This window comes from Rhamphochromis sp. 'chilingali' (genome assembly GCF_963969265.1).
Source record: "Rhamphochromis sp. 'chilingali' genome assembly, chromosome: 18".
Lineage (NCBI taxonomy): Eukaryota > Metazoa > Chordata > Actinopteri > Cichliformes > Cichlidae > Rhamphochromis > Rhamphochromis sp. 'chilingali'.
Window position 1 is genome coordinate 8,268,775 of NC_137945.1, and position 20,862 is coordinate 8,289,636.

At 38.1% G+C, this 20,862-nt stretch overlaps 1 protein-coding gene across 1 annotated transcript in view; it reads left to right on the plus strand.

The window, feature by feature from the left end:
- The window catches only part of LOC308385800 (cadherin-12-like), a 103,423-nt gene that overhangs the window by 27,150 nt on the left and 55,411 nt on the right, over positions 1-20,862 (plus strand). The window contains exon 2 of the mRNA XM_080864944.1: positions 6,147-6,557. Coding sequence (XP_080721070.1) covers positions 6,312-6,557 — 246 coding nt within the window. The 5' untranslated portion in view covers positions 6,147-6,311. The remainder of the gene's footprint in view (positions 1-6,146; positions 6,558-20,862) is intronic.

Here is a 20,862-nt window from a genome sequence, read left to right on the forward strand (position 1 = left end):
AGTACAAAATGTGTCATTTTAGGCTGTTGAACTCCCTGTCCTTGTTGTGATACATAAACAATGAGATGTTTAGATATGTGAAGCAAGGAAAGCAGTAAAAGTATACTTCCTAAGCAGCTTCTATCAAAACCCCTGCAAAGTATCTTTGTAGTGATGACTTTCTGGTTTTGTCGATGTAGCACTTTAACAAACATCAAAGCACATTCATCACAGAAATAGTCTTGGCAACAAGCATAGTTGCCATTTGTCACTATTAAAAGAATGTGTTTTCGGCTACTGTCTAGTAGTTGAAGAACTCAATCCTTTGAGTTTATTACAACAGTCCAATTTAACAGTTTAGTTTAAAAATGCATACTGGCATTTAACAGTGGTATCACCTCTTTTAAATCAATGGGGTTATTTGCTGCTGAATCTATTTGTTGGCAAGGTAGTTTTTTGAATGCTTTTACAGTTGTTGATACCCAAATAAGACACATATTGAGGGTGCATGCAAACTGGAGAAACACTTCCCGACAAGACTAAAGTGTAAGTGCCAAACTTTTGTGAAAACTTTTCAATACGTTTTATGATTGGAAGCAAAATATGTACGCAACCTTTTTGAAGGACTCAAACTTTGATGGATGTGGACATGAATTTATTGCAGACAGAATGCCACGGGCTACCTATGGGAAAATAAAATTCATCATATTCCTGTTATGCCCACAGTATTTCATATCGACAACAAAATGTAACATTTTTCCAGGAGTAACACGCGTTAAAGTAAAGAAGATGACTTATCACATCATAATAATAATAATGTTTTCATTGTTCAGGGAACAACATTTCGTGCTGCTTGTACATTTGTGTTATAGACCTTACATGCTGACGCCCTCCAAAGTGAAGAATGTTTCCATTTCCAACATTAGCTGTGTTATTTTACACATGAATAAAGGACTGTATTTTCAGACAAGCCAACTGCATGGTAAATAAGTACATTTATCTGAGTAACTAACTGAGCCCTTTTGTTCACTATTCATTACTTAGGTTGTGCTATAACCTACGCATGAGGTGTTCCTCGATAATTTACCTTGACTGGCCAGCTGTGTTGTTACTCCCATTTTCATTACATTGCTTCCACCTACACCTCTCTCCTCCCACTCTTTCCCTCAAGGGTTTCAATGATATTACTGTCTTCTTCTGCCTTAGCTCTACAAAAAAATTCTTCCAGTTATTTCCCTGACACTTTTTTCCCCTCACATGTCCTCAGCTTTAGTGCACATATTTCCTCCTCAGTCAGAGCTGTACTTGACATGAGGTTTCTGCCTTGAACACTGTAGTGATAGAACTGTGACAAGTCCTTTCCTATTAAAACTTGGAAACAAAACTCCTTGTATGTTACAGATTCTTTAATGCAGTGGTCCCCATCCCCCGGGCCTCGGACCGGTACCGGTCCGTGAGTCGTTTGGTACCGGGCCGCGAGAGTTGAGGCTCAGGTGTGAAATGTGTGGTTTTCAGGGTTTTTAAATCGGTTTTCAGCGTTATTTTGTTATCGTTTTTATCGTTTTTATCGTTAACTTGGTTTTCCTGGGTCTTTTCACGTGTGTTATGAATAACTCGTCTATTTTTCAGTACCGGTACTAGTTTTATTTTGTTGTATTTTTCCGCGACACCTTAAAGGCCGGTCCGTGAAAATATTGTCGGGCATAAACCGGTCCGTGGCGCAAAAAAGGTTGGGGGACCACTGCTTTAATACAGATACACATATAGATCCTAATACCATTATATCTTTTAATATCACCAGCTGATAGTTTGTCAAATATAAGCACAGACAGAGGGAGACTAATCCTTATCTAGATGTACATGTAGGTGCTCTCAGGGAATTGAGTGAAAAGCCTAACAATAATGCAGAAGTGAGTGAGTCAGCACTATGTGGAAACACCTATATTCAAAGGACAAATTATCCCTCATGAAACAGCATTTAAAAAGGTTATTCTTGGTACACACTGAGGAATTAAAAGACCTAAGGAATGTGAATCAGGTTCATAAAAAAATGTCAGTATAACATTCTCAAACAATATATGAATAAGTAAAACAAACTGACAGCAAATTACTTGAATATAACTCTTGAGATTATTAGAACAGCCATGTCTGGTCTAAAAGGAAGACCAGACATGGCATTCAACATAAAATCTAAATATTGTCCAATGTCCAGTATTTACAAAAGGATTTTCAGTTCTGTTTAGAAAGTTACCCTTAACACAACAGTTAAATAGGGGAAAAATGTTTACTTGTTTTAGTTTGCTTGAGTCCCCACAAGAGAAATCTTTGGTGAAAGCCTCGGAGCTTTGCAGAGCTACAGGAAGCCAGTCTAGAATATGTTGAGACCAGAGTTCGATAAGCTTTCTGAGATGCCCTGCACCCCCGTTGCCAAGAATGATTCATTACTCCTATGCACAGAATTCAATTTGTAAAGTATAAATTGTAGCACTAGGGATAAGGACCCAGGTCATTCCTGGACTGGCAGAACATGTGTCCATCACAGTCTGTGACCTCCTATCCATAAACTCAAAATCACTCTTTTAAATGCAAAAGTCATTATGAAGATTTACGAAAAAAGAAGCCATACGACAATAAATTATGTATTACATTCTTGCATTGTTCTGCTTAGGCTGCACTACTTGATGCTTCTGTCTACAGTGAAATGTGCATGCTGTTGCTCTATAATCAATGGAATATTTATTCATCTCTGTATAAGTCGATAACCTCGTGTAGATGATCATCAACATTTACACAAGGTTAGTGAAATCTCATTCGGTAGTTGTACATTCGGGAAATCTAAATGCTGTTGTTAGGGTTGGACAAGATGGTAAAACCTCTCACACAGGTACGTCTGAGGAAAATAACAGCATGCAGTACTAAACTATAAAAACGTAAAATTATAATATTGTAGTATTACTTGTTATTTGCAGAGTCACATGGAGAATACTGTGCCTGACAAAAAAAGATATTAATAGAGAAAATAACAATGTAGAGTGTAAGAAAAGATGTGCTTTGTGCAAATGCTTTGTAGCAATTGTGTTACTGGTTAAGCCTTCCTCTTTCATAAGGTGACCTTGTGTGCTACCTGTGTGTATCGTACACAGGTAGCACTCTATTTAAAATATGAAATCAAGATCAATTCCGTTGTATATCAAACGTAGCTAAATCCCTAACCTTATTATTCCAAGTACAAATTTTCTGCTGGCCGCCACTGCAAGACGCTGCAGTTTTTAAAGAAGGATGAAAACAAACATCTCTGCCCACTTGTCTACCAAGACATTAATGTGTTTGCAAAACAACAACTTGATCCAGATGACTCATTTCTCCCCCCTTTTCCAAAAGTCAATGCCTACTTATTCGTTTGTCATGTTTATAGCAGCCTTGACGACTAATAACTTTCTGTGGGAGTTTCTTGTGGGTGGTAATCTGCACCAGCAGATCGGCCAGCCATATGTTGTTTGATTATTGAAGGTGATGTGCGAGAACACTGTCAGCCTACTGCGTTGTGTTATCTGAAGTAGACACCTGGGTCAAGGCTCACAACCGAAGCCAGACATATGCTAATTAACTTATCTCATAAAATATGCATCAAGCCCTCCCAGGACCGTACAGTGGCAAAGGATCGTGATTTTCCAGGAATTATGGGAACAGTCATTTTCCATTATGTCGATGCTAAATGAGGAGTGACCTGCGGGAGAGGCATGTCTGACCCATGTCAAGACAGTTCCTGCCAATTTTGCACAGAGAACTTTGCAGATCAGTTTTGACTTTTAAGATACTGTCGTGACAGAGAGAATAAATGGATCCAGTTGCACCGCATAACCTTGTTGAAGTAATCTTCTTCTGAAGCCGATGTTCCAAGTCAGTATAATTAATCAAAGACAATGATGTCAATGAGGGCTCCAGTTATGAAATTAGAGGCACGCTGTCTTCCATTACTGTACAGCTTATAAGTGCATTAGGAGGGAAAGAGGAATAATAAACCAGGTGTGGAAACCATTAGCTCCATTCTTCATTCCCACCATTTGTGGTTGCCTTCTCTTGTTTTCAGCACAATTAAGTGTCTTGTAACAAGGCCAGAGTTGAATGCGTGAGTGTTGATATGGTAGTCAAGATTGTAAACAAGGTGTGAACAGCAACACTCGGTACAACAGTCATTTGCTCAATAATGAATGAGCTTAACAAATTAGGCTCCTTGTGTAATATTTCATTCTCTTCTGTGCAATGGACTAATGAGTGATTGTTCAATTACAATACCATTTCAGTCCTTTTATTAATAATAATTTAAAAAAAAAAGACTCACCTGACATCCATAATTGCAAGTAAATTAGTTTGAAACTGTATATTTTTTATGTCTGTCTAAACGCAGACAAAAATGGGGTTTCTAAATTATGTACTTTAGCAATCCTGTTTCTCTCTATAATCTCTAGACACACACAAACGGTCATGTTTTTGTGTTCCATTCTCATTTGTTTATTTAAGACTGGTGGATATGTGTGTTAGATCAACACTAAAGTATACCACAGGGGCTGAGCGGTCAGAAAAACTATTAAAAATGCGCTGTGGAGTCGTTTCAATATTATCTAAAATCTGCATGCCATATTTCTGCAAATACTGCAGGGCCATTATTTACCTGAACTGCAACAAGAAAGGTTTCATTTGAAGCTGGCTTGAATTAGAGGCAGGCTTTTATTTCTAGTTTCCTCTGTTTAATCAATACAAGTGTCCATGTATCAGCATTAAGTCTCGTTACGCACCAGTTTGCCCCGTTAAAGTCACCAACACGTGGTAACTTACTTTTGGGAGAGAGAGAGGGTGTGTGATCAGCGAGGTACTTTATATTAATGATTTCACATACATGTAAAATAATTCTCCAATGCACCAATGTACAGGTCAAAACAATTTGTAATACTTCAAGATGTTTACTGTACTGGAAAAAAGTCTAAGACTTCTCTAAGAAAGGCAGGCAAAATAAGGTGCATTTTCATTAACATAATTTATGAACATAAATATTTAAGCAACTTAAATCCTTATGTTTACCAAGCAGTTTAGGTTTGTTCATACTTTACATCTGGCGCTATAGCACAAGTAAGACCACAACACAACCATTGTTGTTTTAACCGTTTTTACATTTTTCCTTCACTCATTGATGCAAAATCAGATCAAATGAACTTCTAATGAGTTTTATGCAAACAAAACCTCTTGGATATACTGTAAGTTCTAATGAAATCTAACATTATATGTCTTTGAGTGGTAATATGTATAATGAATATCTTCTACATGAGGTGCCACTTTTGTACAATACATGTCTGTCAAATGACACGCTACAGCAATAGGTTCAATCTCCTGTGGCCACTAGTTGTCAAAATGCACTCCACATAAGAGCGATGTCTGAAAGAAAGCAACGTATCCTAAAGAAATCACTGAGAGCATGTTGACATTTTACACAATACGCATGTCAATTTGATATATGAACTGCCAATGTATCACGTTTTATTTTCAGATGGCTGCGTGCAACGTTTGTCAGGTTTTTTGTTTTTTTTTTCAGTAGAGTTCAACTTTCAAGTTTCATTGGGTTTCATACTAAGACAAGGTTTGTGAGGCAAAACATAAAGCTAATCAGCAACCTCTCATTAAAGCGTCACTAAATAATACATAACTTTGAACTTCTGTGGGAAATCATGGCAGTGACAGGTCCACAGCACAGTGGCACACAGTGGTTTGACAGCAAGAATAAAGTCTCAGTTTTCACTAAAGAGATGAGTAGTCTAGATAATTAGTGCATGCGTCAATAAGAACCGTCTGGTGTAGAGGTAATCTATCACCAGGCAAATAATTACAACAATTATTTTTATGCTTGAGAATCAAAGTAGTCTCATTTATCACTGTGCAGTTAAAAAGTAAAGCATGGAGGTTGGGGGAAGAATAAAGGCTATGCTGTACTATCGATTCACTGACATTTATGAATAGCAGGATAACAGCACTTCATATCAACCTGTGATAATCACAAGTGCTGTAAGACATTCCTGGACCGTCTCTAATCAGAATTAGCTGTATTATTACAGTTTGGTGCAGGTGTGGAGGATAAGGACGTCTTTTCGACTAAACATTTGTTTTCTTTCCTTCAGGTGATGAGCTCCACAACTCTCTAAGGGGGATCCTGACAGACCGGGGAGAGCTGCAGAGTCTCACAACTCACCCATTTTCCATACACGCCATCGCAGATTGTTTCACTGTGGCTCAGTTCTCGTCACTGGACTTTAACTTGGGGACCTGAACCGCACAGATCGCCAATGCTAACAAGGAACTGCCTGCTGCTGTTCCTGTGGATTCTTGTCGACGAGGGTTCGGTCTCTTATTTACGTCCACCTTTACCACCATTGGGACGGAGCAGGACGGGAAGGGAGCACACCAGGAGGTTGGTGGGCCCAATGAGGAATGGGGCAGCTGGATTTCAGCGGGTCAAAAGGGGCTGGGTGTGGAACCAGTTCTTTGTACTGGAGGAGTACATGGGGTCAGATCCGCAGTACGTGGGCAAGGTAAAAAACTTTTTTTTTTTTCCCCCCTGTTATTTATGGTGCAGCAGAAGTCATAAATCACATAGTAAGGAGCCTAGGAGAAATTGAATTGGGAGTAAATGGAGGGAGCGATAGAACATGAGGAAGATAAAATGGGAGGAAGGGAACAGAAAAAAAACCTTCTAGTTTAGAGTAACTATAAAACTACCCTAAAACTACCAGTATTTTAGATGGGAAATATTTTATTCCTTGAGGTTATAATTAATTATTGACTATTTTAATACCATGTACTTATACAAGTAACAGCAAATACTAGAAGTTGCCTATTTTCATTCATCCCCAAGAACTTTACCTCTTTAATCTAATAATGCTCCTAAGGCTTGTAAATCTGCTCCTATTTCTTAGTGTTTTATGATGTGACCAGCATCACGCAAGAAAAAAATCCAGACCTAATAATGGAGCTGTGCCACAAGATTTCCACGTTAGACCAGCCACACATGACATTGAAGTGGTGAAAGGTTTGATGGTGTGGTAGAAATAAATTTAAATTACAGTCCTTGTAAAGGTGTCAGAACATCATAGTTATGAGCCACGGAAGATGCTGACAGCAATAAAAAGACAGCAGAGACCCAACAGCCTGATCCGAAACCAGACGGAGATATATACACATACATCCCATCAAACTCACATCTTTTTGTGTCACCTCAAACCTTGGCCGTCCCCGCTTTTTAGCACAGGATTTCTTATTCACTGTTCTGGCTTAAGACATTCGTAAGCAAACTCTGTGGGGGTTTAAGGCTAAAGTTGTAATTTGGCACTCCAAGCTTACATAGGATAATAGTAAGACTGACTTATCTGCCTCAGTGCCACTGCAATCAGCCCTGACAAGCCACGCTGTTTGTGGAAGTCTCTGAGGCTAAAGCAGGGCCAGAGAAGCAGCTGTCTACTGCACTCCTAAATCACTTAATCCTGGGCGGCTGCTCTTCTTCAAAATAATTGACTGATTCTTCAACATATGAAAAGCATTTGGAGATCCTCGGACCTTTGTTGGGAAAATCTTAAGGGAGAGGATTTCCCTTTGAATCTTAACCTTTTTATTGTACACTGTTAAATGGCACGGGGAGCGCTGGAGTGGGTTACCATTTACACACACTTCTGTGATATCATATTGAACGGTAATGTGAGAAATGTTCAAACAGAGAGCATACTAAGAGATAAAGATGTAGGTGAAAGGGTTCAAGGACCTTAGGAAGCAGCTTTGTTTACAGGGCACATTAATGGACTATAATTGACCATAAGTCTGCAATGAATGCGTGTTCTATATTACATCAATATCTAATGTGGTAATGTTTTCACTTTAGAGTGTACTCATGATTTCCAGCCAGTGACCTGCAGTGAATTGGAGCTCAAGACACTTTTGTTTTATCCTCTGTGGCAGAAGTGTCCTTCTGGACCAATTGAAGTAGTAATTATCTGACAACAGAGAGGCAACTGAACCCAAGAGGAAAAAGTTTAGTGAAGCAGCTGAAGCAGTTTGGGGTATTTTTTTAACATACGCTAAGTAATATAGAAAGCACAAGTAGTGTACATGTGACTAGTTTATCCAAATGCACACCTATAGCTCAAAAAGGGTATTTTAATGAGACATGGTTTGTGAGTATGTTACCTGGCATTTATTTAGGTATATAACGTACACAGTGCTGTTATTATTCATTACTTTTTGTGTTTTTATTATTATTTTTATTGTTTTGCCTTTATTTGATAGCTGCAGCAGAGATCTATGGGAAATGTGGGGAAAGCAAAGAGGAGAATGAAACATGAAAAGGAACCAGGAGCTGAACTGAATTCTGAATACAGCAATCACTATACTTTAGTACGTGATTGTTAAAAATGCTGTCATAAGAGATTTATCAACAATGGACTAATAAGGGGGGGGATTTTACATGCCACACTCCAATTTATCAAGGAGATGATTAATGCAGACAATTAATCTTTCCTTTTAAAGTTTAAATGGCACGATCTGACTGTAGGAACAGCGCTCACAGAGGAAGCTCAGAAAAAGGTACTTCTGACAGCAGGAGGTGAACGACTTGCATCCATGCATGTGTGAGACGAATGACAAACACTAATAAATCCTGACCCTGTTAGCAATAATCAAAATCTATTTCGAGAGCATTAAATGCATCACTGCCAACTGTAATTTTGACAGCCAAATCACTACTAATTAGTGCTGGCCAATAAATAAAAAAAACAAAACAAAACACGAGTCACATTACAAACAAGGTGTATTTCTGCCAGTTGTTCTGACAGCACAGAATGCAGACACGTATCGGACGAGGAATGGGGACATTGCCAGTACTGGTGTTATGGATCAGTAAGTTTGCCTATTAACTAGTGCCTTTGCCTGAACACACCAGCTGTTTGTGGAGAAGGAAGATGTTAAAGCACAGCGGGATAACATTTAGTTGTGCTTACATCTGCCTTGCTGTACGTCAAATTGTCAGAACACGCTCACCTCAGTTTTAGACTTCACCAAAACAATATCCGCGCCAATGCAATCGGCACAAACATAACTGGATAACATGCAATTCTACCTGGTTTTACTGCTTGACTATTCCCACTAAAATAACTCATGTTTCAAAGCATCTGACAGACATAAATAACCAAATCATTTTGTGTATCTCAGAATATCCTGCTTCTTCTATTATATTGGTAAATGTATTTATTTTTCCTAGTTGCAAATCCATTTAATAATGATGCAACAAACCTAATTGGGCATTTCTGTACTTCTACCTGGGGCAGCATGTGCATGGTGATTAGTATCGTTACTTTACAGCAAGAAGGTCCTGACATCTGGCCTGGCCCTTTCTGTGTGGAGTTCAGATGTTTGCAAGGTTCTCTCTGAGTACTCTGAGTTCTGCCCGTAGTCCAGTTATTGGGTTTAGGTGGTTCTAAATATGCCATGGGTGTGTATGTGACTGTAAGTGTCTTCCTCCATGTGTTAGCTGTGACAGACTGGCGATCTGTGGTAGCTGGGATGGGCTCCACCCCCCCCTCCCTGTGACTCGGATAAGCAGAAGAAGATGGATGGATACAGTTACCTGATATAACTGATATAAAAAGATGATTCACTGGTCCAGCTTTAGTTTGCTTGATTTAATTTACCTTAGTCCTGTCTTAGTGGCTTACATAAGGTTTAGCTAGAGCAACTGAAGGTCTTTTAAACATGATATAATACTAAAAATAAATAACAAGGTTCTGGGTGACAGACTTATGTAAATTTGTGAGACTAGGTTGTCTGTAAAGGGCAGAAGAAAAACACATGAAAAAAAAACACATCAAATGCTGCCTGATCTATTTTGGATTAATGAGTGCAAGCAAAGCAAGATTTCTTTTCTTCTGCACCACAAGCAGAAAGATATGCCATGTCTGCATTTTCACTTGTTCTGTTATTATCAGATGAGTACAAAATAAAGAAAATGAATCTACACTCCAGCTTATATACCGTTTAATATATGCCATCTAAATTAAAAATACAAACTGTGTAACTGTGTGTGACAAAAAAAAGAACCACAGAGCTACAATATTCACACTGTTTTTAAACACATCATATATCTTAATATTTAGATAGGATTTTATACACTCCAACACTAACAGCTACATGCTCGGGAACTTAAGGTAGGAGACACTAAACGTGAGAGGAATGTTAGAAACGCTACAGTCACAACTGCAGGTTCACCTCCACTACTTAATTACCCCGATTTCTCCCAGAGGTGTAAGTAAGGTCACCGGATTCAGCAAGGTCTTTAGCACTACTACTACTAGTCCCAACTGCTTGTATTAACAAATGCTCTGAGTTCTTGCATTTTTTTTTTTACTTTTCTGCATACAATCACAATGCTTTATGGACTTTTTTCTATTAAAGATGCACTTAGAGTGAATCACATTTACATTTGAAAAAGCAAAAAAAGGGCATGTTAATACCAGATTTGATTTGTAGTGTAAATAAAGGAAACATAGTCTGCCAAGGATATTATAAAGGTTTTAAACCACATTAACATGTCATGCTCGTCGTTCACTTTTATGGTGAGGTTGTTCTCAGCAATGTGAAGAAACAAGCTTTAATGCCATAAACATAAAAGTAAAACAAATATATTTTCACCATCTTTCTCTGCTGTTTATAACGATAGCACATAAAGTATTGTGTCAGCGTTTGTGTGTACAGCATTGTTTCTTTGCTGTTCCATTAGTATTTTCACAGCACTTTTCATTCACTGAATGGTTAGGCACCTAAATTTAAATTAAGTTTTCCACACAGTGTAATTGTCTACTAATGAGACTGCATCATCAATGTGGTTTCATTCCCTCAAATTTAAAGTAATACGCTGCACCGACAATACGTTTGCAGAGACAGTTACTGAAAGTTGCACCAGCAGGTAGAGCTTGTCACTAACAGAGGGACAGTTACAACACCAGCTGTGGTGGCCACGTCATCTTCTTGCTGACAACTTGATATAGCTGCTGTAGAATGTTTGGCACACATTGCAAATGTTTTCTTAAATCTGATGCGTTGGCTGTTTCGATGTTTCGAAACTCGTGTACATTCAGTATCAGTCCGGTGCAATTAAAACATGAGCTGGAGGGGAACTTCATGTGCTGGCCCAATGTAGCAAATAGTAAATTAATTGATTAATCTCTATCGCTAAACTATAACCAATAGAAAGGCATGATCATTAATAAATGCAACGCTAAATGTGCATTTGCATAGTGATAAATTTACTGCTAATGTCAATAAGCTGCACCCCTTTTAATACAACCATCAATAAAATCCTAACGACACCTAACCATGCACTTAACTCAAGAATATACGTCAAGAAAATTTTAAGACTCATGTTGACAGCATCATTATTGCAGTTTAGCAACGAAGCCCGGAGGGCTCGTGGGGGTTAATATAACAACCCTCTGTACCCTCAATAAGATAATGCTGAGGCCTTTCGTGTGCCAAGCAGTGATTACCTGACGTTAAAAAAAAAAAAAAAAAAACTATTAACAGCGTGGCTGCATATCAAGTCAAACTGCTTCCTCTCACTCTCGATTAAACTCTCCAATGAGTTCGGGAGCTATTTTCGAGATTTTTCCTCTGACATCATGTCACTTTCTGTTTAAAGTTGATGGCTATGGATGTTGGAAGCAATTCCCTAAGATTTTTAATAATATGGAAACTCAGAATACACTTAAACAGCACTTGTCTTCTGAATGACAACACTATCTTAATACTTAAGAGTAGAGATGTAATCAAAACCCAATGTATCTCTTATTTTTGCCAACCAGACTGCTGGGATTTTTCTAGCTTGATGCTCCAATTTTATATAAAGTCATGCATATTGTGAGTACTTTATATTGCATTGCATATGGATGCTCAAGACAATATGCTTATATACAGTTAGAGGAAGGTAAAGAGAGATTATTACACTGATACTAAACTAAAAACTTTGTTTTCAGTATTTTCAGTGCAACATTATCTAAGAATTGTAACTGAGTACTGGCCCCAGATAAGAAATGTTTTCATGTTATCAAATCCATCTGAACTGTACGCCTGAATTGTTTTTTTGGGGGGGTTTTTTTGCTGTTGTTGTTTTTTCTAAATCAAGCAGTGCACTGTAAAATGACAGTATAAAGCTTGTGACACTGGATGCTTTTGCAAACTTGATTCACATGCATGATATATTTTTTTTTACCATGTATTCATTCTAAGAGATAATTAACCAGTTGTACTGAAGATGAAAAAAATAGACATGATAGGGAATCCACTATTTTCTCTTTATGCAAGTCATGAGAAAATGACAACAATGGAATGTGCTGCCAATGACAGTCTCAAAAGATACTCAACAAATTATACACTTGGCAAGAAAAAGCAGACAGGGAATTGCTTTCATTAAAAAAAAAAAAAAAAAAAAATTTAAAAAACGCAGCAACACGGTGGCACAAAGCAATTATTTAACCCGTAACGGCACTGAAGGTTAAAGAGAAAGCCAATCAATTTAAAGAGTCACATTTACAACCCATACAAGGAAAGAAAAAATATATGCAGTGTATGCAAAGACATGCAGGACATGCCCCAATGCCCTGCTTTTCACACTTGCAGACAAAAGGTCACTTATTTACATATAAGTCAATAAGCCTCTTTTTCTAGAAAGGGCAGAGCTGTTTCTCCCACAACTTGTTTGTTTCCTGCCTGACAAGGAATGACCATCCTTCTTTTTATTGATGGCTCTTCCTCCCAGTACCACCCCACACCTGGCTGAGATTTATTACTGATGTGAAGCCTGCAATTTAATCTTTCAATGAGGACCTATAAGAAGGACATAAAAACCTTTTCAGCAAGACTTATGCACCAGGCTCAACAAAGAGAGCGATTCCATCAGCTGACCATATGAAATTTACAAGCCTTACTCTGCGATAGTATGTTCCACACTGTTAAATACAGTTTGTTTTAAATGCTATGGAATTAAGCTGTAAAGCTAAAACCTGAAGATGGCCATATAAAAGCAGCAAACCTGTTTACATCATTTGATGATGACAGCCACTGCTGTAAAATACTTGGGATAAAATACTTTGATTGACTACAAGGCAAGCGAGCGGATAATTAACTTCAACTCCAAAACTCTCAGCCTTCATAACACTGTTTTGCATGAAGCTATGAAGACTGGTAGCCAGTGATCAACAGCTAAGCTACAGAAAGCTACAATTTGAAGAGTCTTTCAAGAATCCTGTTGAATTGTGCATGACTTCTATGCAGTATGTCCAACTTGTACATATGCTCCCTACCGGTCTCTGAATTCACCTCTGAATTCAAGTTTGCCACCTTTTTAATTCACTGTCACATTCTGCATAATTTGAAAGGATTGCTCTCCTGAAGAGTATGCATGGAGTGTGTCGGTGAGTCAGCTGCTCGTTACAACATATTAAGAGGTTGAGAGCATTTACAATTGTAATGTACGTTAGTGATGAATGCTGCGGGATTTCTGAAAAGAACAGCTGAAATAAAAGCTAATGATGCCATTCATCTGTCCTGCCAAAGTAATATATATTTCACATATTTTGTCCTCATGGGTAATGGGCTTTTTCCCCTGAATTGCTTGGGCCATATATCCAAATGGTGCACTAATGCCCCAATCAGTATCACTTTATACCATAGTCCACTTTTTCTATGTTTACAATGACACTGATGGGCAGTATTGTTGGCACTGTAGGCAGAAAATCGCATTGTGCATGTCATATCACACATCAATATATCGTTTAATCATGTGTGATATGAGGAAATGGAATGCAGCCTTAACCCTGTTTTCTGGGATCAACAGAATCATATATATCAATGTTTTATTTAAAGAAAGAAGAAGAAAAAAATCAGTACTGCATAATGTTATTTGCAAAAGGTAGCCTTGTATACAACCAGTAATCTTAGCACGAGTTCCTCGGATTCTTGGCCTAGGAAACATTTACATCAAAAACAATTTACAATTGACCCATTTACAAATGGTAAACGCAGTTGTCTCAGTTCTGACTGCTGCTGTCGCACACCCACGACAATATCTGTCACTCTGTTACTGCCTCTTGCTTTCGCTCTCTCCCTTCCTCACACGTGTTTTCTGAGATTGCGTATCTACCAGTATAGCCTCCTGTATGAATATCTTTTTTTTTGTTAGCTTTTCGTCCCCATTACCTGACTGAGGTATGACACAAACCAGACAGGGAGCTCCGAGTTGTCAGCAGCAAAGAAATAGCTCGGAGGCCAGTATCGATCAGCTATAATAAGCTTGCAGGATTTGGCATAGTATTTTCCTTCCATCAGCCGCTGCTCACCAAAATTACCTGCAAAAACTTACAATGCAACCAGGAGTCATCATGTGCCCTGACAATACACGAACTTCAAGCCACCTGCAACGTACCCCAATGCCAACAGACTGCCATACTGTCATCATACTCCTGAGTTGCTAGGACAGTGGTTGAATGGCTGAACTGAATGGTGGTTTCAGACCTTATCTAATGAATACAAGACAGCAACAGAACAGGGGCGCATAAGAGCAGTGGAATGTTTTACTCTCATTAACAGTGCACAGTATAAATTCTGACAGGTGACATATAGAATATGCCCTGGTCTTGCTCAAAGCATAATCCACAATTAAATATGGATTAGAATCAATTTATTTAATAAATATAAAGTATAATAAATATGCAAAGAAGAGCTTTGTGATACCAGTCAGGAAGCATGTTTCGCTTGTATACCACGAAATGTGAATAATCCACAGAGACATTTAACTGCATTTAAAGACAAGAAGAGCAAGTACGTTCTAACTCTTTTTCGACTTGTTTACAGTTTTGTAAATGCACTCAGTGGTGCGGGATTGCTGGACCATTCAGGGAACAATGTTGGCTCGCTATCAGCAAAGGGTTGTGGCTGTGATATGCATTCCTTAGAGGAGCTCCACATAATCCTGGTTGCAGAAATCCAATTACAGCATTTTCTACAGAGGTTGGTTACGTTCTCTGAAATCACTCAAATTAATCAATATGCAGGGTTTACTGCATTGCCAATGAGGAACCATGCACTGCAAATCCTAAAAGGAACAGGGATCACCGACCTCTTGCACAGTCAAGAATTTACTGCAAGGCAAATTCCAAATATGTGACTATTTTACAGCCGGTAAGATGAGCTACCATTTCCCATCATTTCTGCTAGTAGTTGAGTAGTCTGAGTCAGTATTAGTATTTTGCCCTGATGATTAATAGATGAGTAGTTGCCTTAGCCATATTTGTTTTCAAAGCATTGCTGGCGCATTGGCTGCTCATCATTTCTTCAATACTGTGGAAATTAAAGGTTTAACCCTAAATCTAATCTTTTTTTTCCCCTTTAAAAGCTATGCCAACAAAATCTGAACTGCTTCGTGATCACTGAAACATTTGTCTGACAGTCTGTGAACACTAAAGGACATTAAAGAAAAAAAAAAAAAAAAGAAATGTAAACAAATGAAATGTAAGTGCAGTGACAGTGTGAGCTTGGATGGCAACAGGAATCTCATTTCAGCTCCACACACGAGCAGTTTCTTTTTATAGCTGCCATGTCACCTGATACCTTGAGCAGAGAGTTTTACTAATTGTGCTTAACATGAAAAATGGAGAGGAAGGATATCATCACAAGCCAGCTCTTATTCACTCATTCTCCACAAGTTAATTTACTTAATGTGTGCAAATGAAATAATGGCATTACTGAAAACTGTAACTGTTTTGTTCATGTGTTAGAAATTGGAAGCAGTGCTACAACAATGGAAGGAATTTCCCCGTCTCTATTTTTAAAAAGCCATATTGTTAAAAAGGTTATGGATACGATCATGTCTCTTGTCTTGTGGGTGTTTTATAGCTTAAACAAAGCATTTGTCTCCCTTCTTATTAATGGACTTTCTTTACATAATTGATTACCATTGTTAGTGCAATGGAATTTTTAATTAATATCAGTCAAGTTTCACTTATAATTAATGGGGCAATGAGCCTGTTCATTTTGCATTTGCATTTCTTTTTCATCTCCAATTCTGCAGCTCTGAATCAATGTGCAGGTTCCTCTCTTGGGTACTTGTATTGAATAAACTACAAATGTGAAAAATATTCTTTTTATGCCAATACCCAGAAGAGGCTTGTTTTTCCCCACTCTCTTCTTAGTTAAATGACAATTAAATATAAACTCTCATAAATACAATGTGATTATTTGCTCAATAGTACACAAAAATATGAATGCGCCCACAGTAGTACTGTGTTGACTGATGATAGGGCAGCCTATTGAGTCATTAGTATATTGATTAAACACCATCACATCACAAAGTAGAGTACATGGAAGCTATCGCAAACAACTAAACAACCTTAAGCAATCTGAAACAGTGCACTGTAAGAGACAGTGGTGTGAAGATGTTGGCTCAGCACTACTGACTACAGACTTCAAGTGCTCCCTGTTTTGTTCACTGGAACTGTGGCAGATAAAGTTATGTAACTGCAATCACATTGTGCGATTCATGTGTGATCAAAACAATTATTTTAAAATTCATTATCATATTTACATTGCTTGTTGCAGAACCTGTATTAGACGATGATGACTGAACACAGGTGTTTGTGCTGAGTGCGACCCTGTATGTTTCTTGTCAGCAGAGGTGGCAAAAGTACAGACATTCTATACTTAGAGGTACAAGAAGAAGTGCAGATACTAGTGCTAAAAACCACTCCAGTAAACGTCCAAGTACTGATTCAATTTCTTTACTCAAAAGTAAAAATGTACAAGCTCTCAAATGTAATCAAAGAAAGAAAGTAAAAAGTTGCTCTTTGGGGGACATATCTATTTTTGTGCAAAGCTAACTGAACCTTGTGCTGTATTAACATAATGACAAAATAATATCAGGAGATGGGAATGGAAAAACTTAAGTCCAAAAAAATTAGCTGTAGGGGCTCAGCGTGGGGAAAAGGATCTCACAGTAATTTCTACTGAGAGCTCCAGTAGATTTTCTTAATGTACAGGTTGTGATCAGCTGACCTGCTTCTCTCTGTGGATGCACACAACTGAATTCAGCAAGATGTCAGCGGATGTTTCATGAGTTGTCTTGGCCGATTTCCATCCTCACTGACAGTACACTGTTTATGCTGTATTTTTTCTAGACAGTATAAGTTGGTATGACGGTGGAATTCAGTCAGTGAATCTAAGCATCATCTGCTAAAATTCATATGAATCTCTGCAACACTCGTTGTAACTCTGACCATGAAACCACAGCCGCTGTGCACCACACGCTGTTCTTTACTTTAAATCCATCACAGTACAGCAAACTAACCTGTTTAACCTTCACTATGCACAGGATTTTCATGCAACCTTTAAATAGCAATGTTCCACAATATTAAAAAAAATCAAAACATACTGTCACATGTACAGACCCAATATCCGATTTAAAAACATGAGGACTTACATGTAAGCTTTAATTTTCCAGTTTATCAGATACCACAGAGCAGTTCTTACCTTTAAATGTATATCTTCTTCCGCTCCTGTCCTGTTTTTCTTATCTTTCTCCATCTCTGAGTGAAGTTAGCGCTCCTTCTTTTCTCTCCCTGTGAAATACAGCGGCTTTAGCTAGCAACACAATGTGCGACAAACCGCACATGAACAGTTTGTCTTTGCTGACGTTTGTTGAGCTGACAGAAACATTGCGTTTGAAATTACCTGACACTTAAAAAAGGTCACTCCTTTTATGCTCGCTCCTCTTCAGTAGGGCTAGTCATTCCAGTGTTGTGGCAAAAAATAAATAAATAAATAAAAACACCAACCCACTTTTAGCCCCTTAATTTGGCACATCTCATCTCTTTTTATGCGATGTCCTCTGGCGATTAATACACGAACAGGATTTCTTATCATATGTTACTGTTTAGGCTCAAATCGGTTTGAAGACCAGCAGTGACATAAAATAACTCCTCTCAAGTGCATTAAAGCAAAAGTTACGAACCTGTTTTGAAAATGTAAAGAGTAGGAAGTAGTCTTGTGAGATACCACGGATTTCCTTTCCGAACCGATACCAAGTCAAATTCACGGCGCTATCAACGATACTGATCCGATACTTTGTACAAAAACTTAATGTGTTATTGTATTTCAGATTATAGCTTTATAATGATTACAGGACATCAGACTACTTGTTCTTATTGTTCAATTATGAAGAATTATCATAAAGAAATGTAAAAAGAACTAAAGTTGTGTGTTAATTGATGCTATTTGAACAGGTATCTTGTCATTTAACATGTATACTTGCCTGGACATTTCAGCAAAAACATTCAACATTCACACTTTCCCTCATTCACAGCAGTGCTGTGCCACACTACAAGTTTTGGTATCAATCCAATGCCAAGTAAATACAGGGCCAGGATTGCCGATATCAGTACAAATTATTTTAAGTTATTCAGGCAGCTAATTGTGGGAGAGTAGGTGCCATGACTTATGAGATAAATTCTCAGTTTGCAAATTCTGCACAGTTTTAATCACCACTATATCACTGTGATTGTTACTTTCCACAATAATTAGTTAACACAACAAAACACACCTTTCAGTTTTTCACGTGTTCTGAGACTGGGTTTTTGTTGACCTGGGATGTAAATATTTCTGTCTCTAAAGCACACAAAAACGTTCAGACATTTTTTTATAGTGCATGTTTGCGGTTCATTTTTTGCAAAGAAATAATTAACACAGTTCAGTGGGCTACATACTGAACTTAATGGATAAAAGCAAAGTATCAATCCAATCGTGCTAGTACCGATCCGATACCAATACTAGAGTTGGTATTGATATTTGGATTGATAAGCCCACCGCTAGTAGGAAGTACAGATATTCACTAGGTATTCACTAGGGGTGGGTTTAAAAAATCAAATCGATTTTAGTTTGAATTATGCCATATCGATTCATTAAAACCTGAATTGATTTTTAAATATAAATGTATTTTTCAGTAACACCACAATCCTGAAAACCGAAATCTCACAGATTCTGAAGCTGCAGGTTTCGTCAGTCTCCAAACAAAACTCACTGAACCAGCAGCAAAAGAAGATCAACACTACGCTTCACATTTGAAAAACTTTGCTATGAATTCCCTCTTAATTTTGCTTTTACTTCCTGCACAGCTCTCTGTCAGTGTACTTAGAGACCAGTTTACCATCAAAAATCTCTATTTTCTGCATTATTCTCTTGCTTATTGTGCTTTCGTGCTGATTATGCGCCAGTCTACCGTTGTGTACCATGCCTTCGGGAGCTGTTTTTTTTTTTCCCCAAAAATGACCTCCAACAAGAAAGCCTAATTTCTGCTGTTGAATACCAAGGAAATGTAAACTTTAACAAATTATGTCAAATTGCAAAACGCTTAGCTGTGTCTCCAACAAAATATTTGTAACTTTGCCCTGCTTCACTTCAGCAGCATCAGGTAATGTTCATATGTTGATTCATGGTTTTCTTCTGTTTTTGATTTCCTGTGGAACATGTTTAAGTTGGTTATCTGCCATAAAAAGCCAGGCCAGCAAAATTTTCTTCATGGTTTTCCGTATTTGATCCTCAGTTGCTTTAACACAAAGGCATCTGCTGTGATGCTAACACCTCTGATGAAGTCTCACAAGTGTCAACTTTGTTTTTATACATGGATATAAAAATCTGAATATGTCTGATCATTCATACACTAATGAATGATCAGTATTATGATATTTCTGACTGTCTGAGTCAAAATTGAATCGAATTGGGATCTTGTGAATCTGAATCGGATCAGTTATAGAAATCAGTGACGATACCCAGCCCTAGCATTCACTCGTACGTCAGATCATTGCATTCAGGTGTTCCAGTCACCTTAATGGGCACAGGTAATATAAAGGACTTAGGCATGCAGAGAGCTTCTAAAAACCTTTTCGAAAGAATGGATCACTCTCAGGAGCTCAGTGAATTCCACTGTGGTATTGTAATAGGATGACACCTGTATAGCAAGTCCAGCCCTAAAATTTCATCACTGCTAAATATTTCACAGTCAACTGTTATTGGTGTTATTATAAAGTTGAAGCGATTGGGAACAGTCGTGAATGTACGTCACATGCATCACCAACACTAACAAAAAAGTGTCAGATACAGTGGTGTAAAGCATGATGCCACTTGACTCTAGAGCAGCATTCTCTGATATACCATATCACTGGCAATCTGATGTCAGTGGTCTCGGTTTGGCGATGCCAGGAAAATAGTGCGTGTCTGACTCCAATGTGCCAAGTATACTTTTGGTAAAGGGGAGATTATTGTGTGGGGTTGTTTTTGCAGGAGTTGGGCTCGACCCCTTAGTTCCAGTGAAAGGAACTGTTAATGCTGCAGCTTAACAAGACAGTTTGGATAATTTCATGCTCCCAGCAGTTTGGTGATGGCCTCTTCCTGTTCCTAAGCAGTCCTAAAACAAGTTTCAGACTAGCTGCCTGAGATTATACCCTTGGTTTGAACTTATAATGGTGAAATGAGTTGCGCGATTTCTAATATACACAGGGCTGATGTGGTGATAGTTATAGGAAAACTGAAAGAATGCAGAATGCCATGGAGACATGGCCATGGAATAATATAAAACTTCCAAAGCAAATATAAACAGAGCAGATGTTACAGCAATCATGTAGTTTAAGGAAAAGCACAATCAAAACACAATCTCTACCAAGGATAGGGCAATAAAATCTTTAGTTAAGCTCACAGTGTATACAAAAACCCTCTTGCGGAAAACATTTAAGTGAAGAATTCCCTCCGCAATTTTGA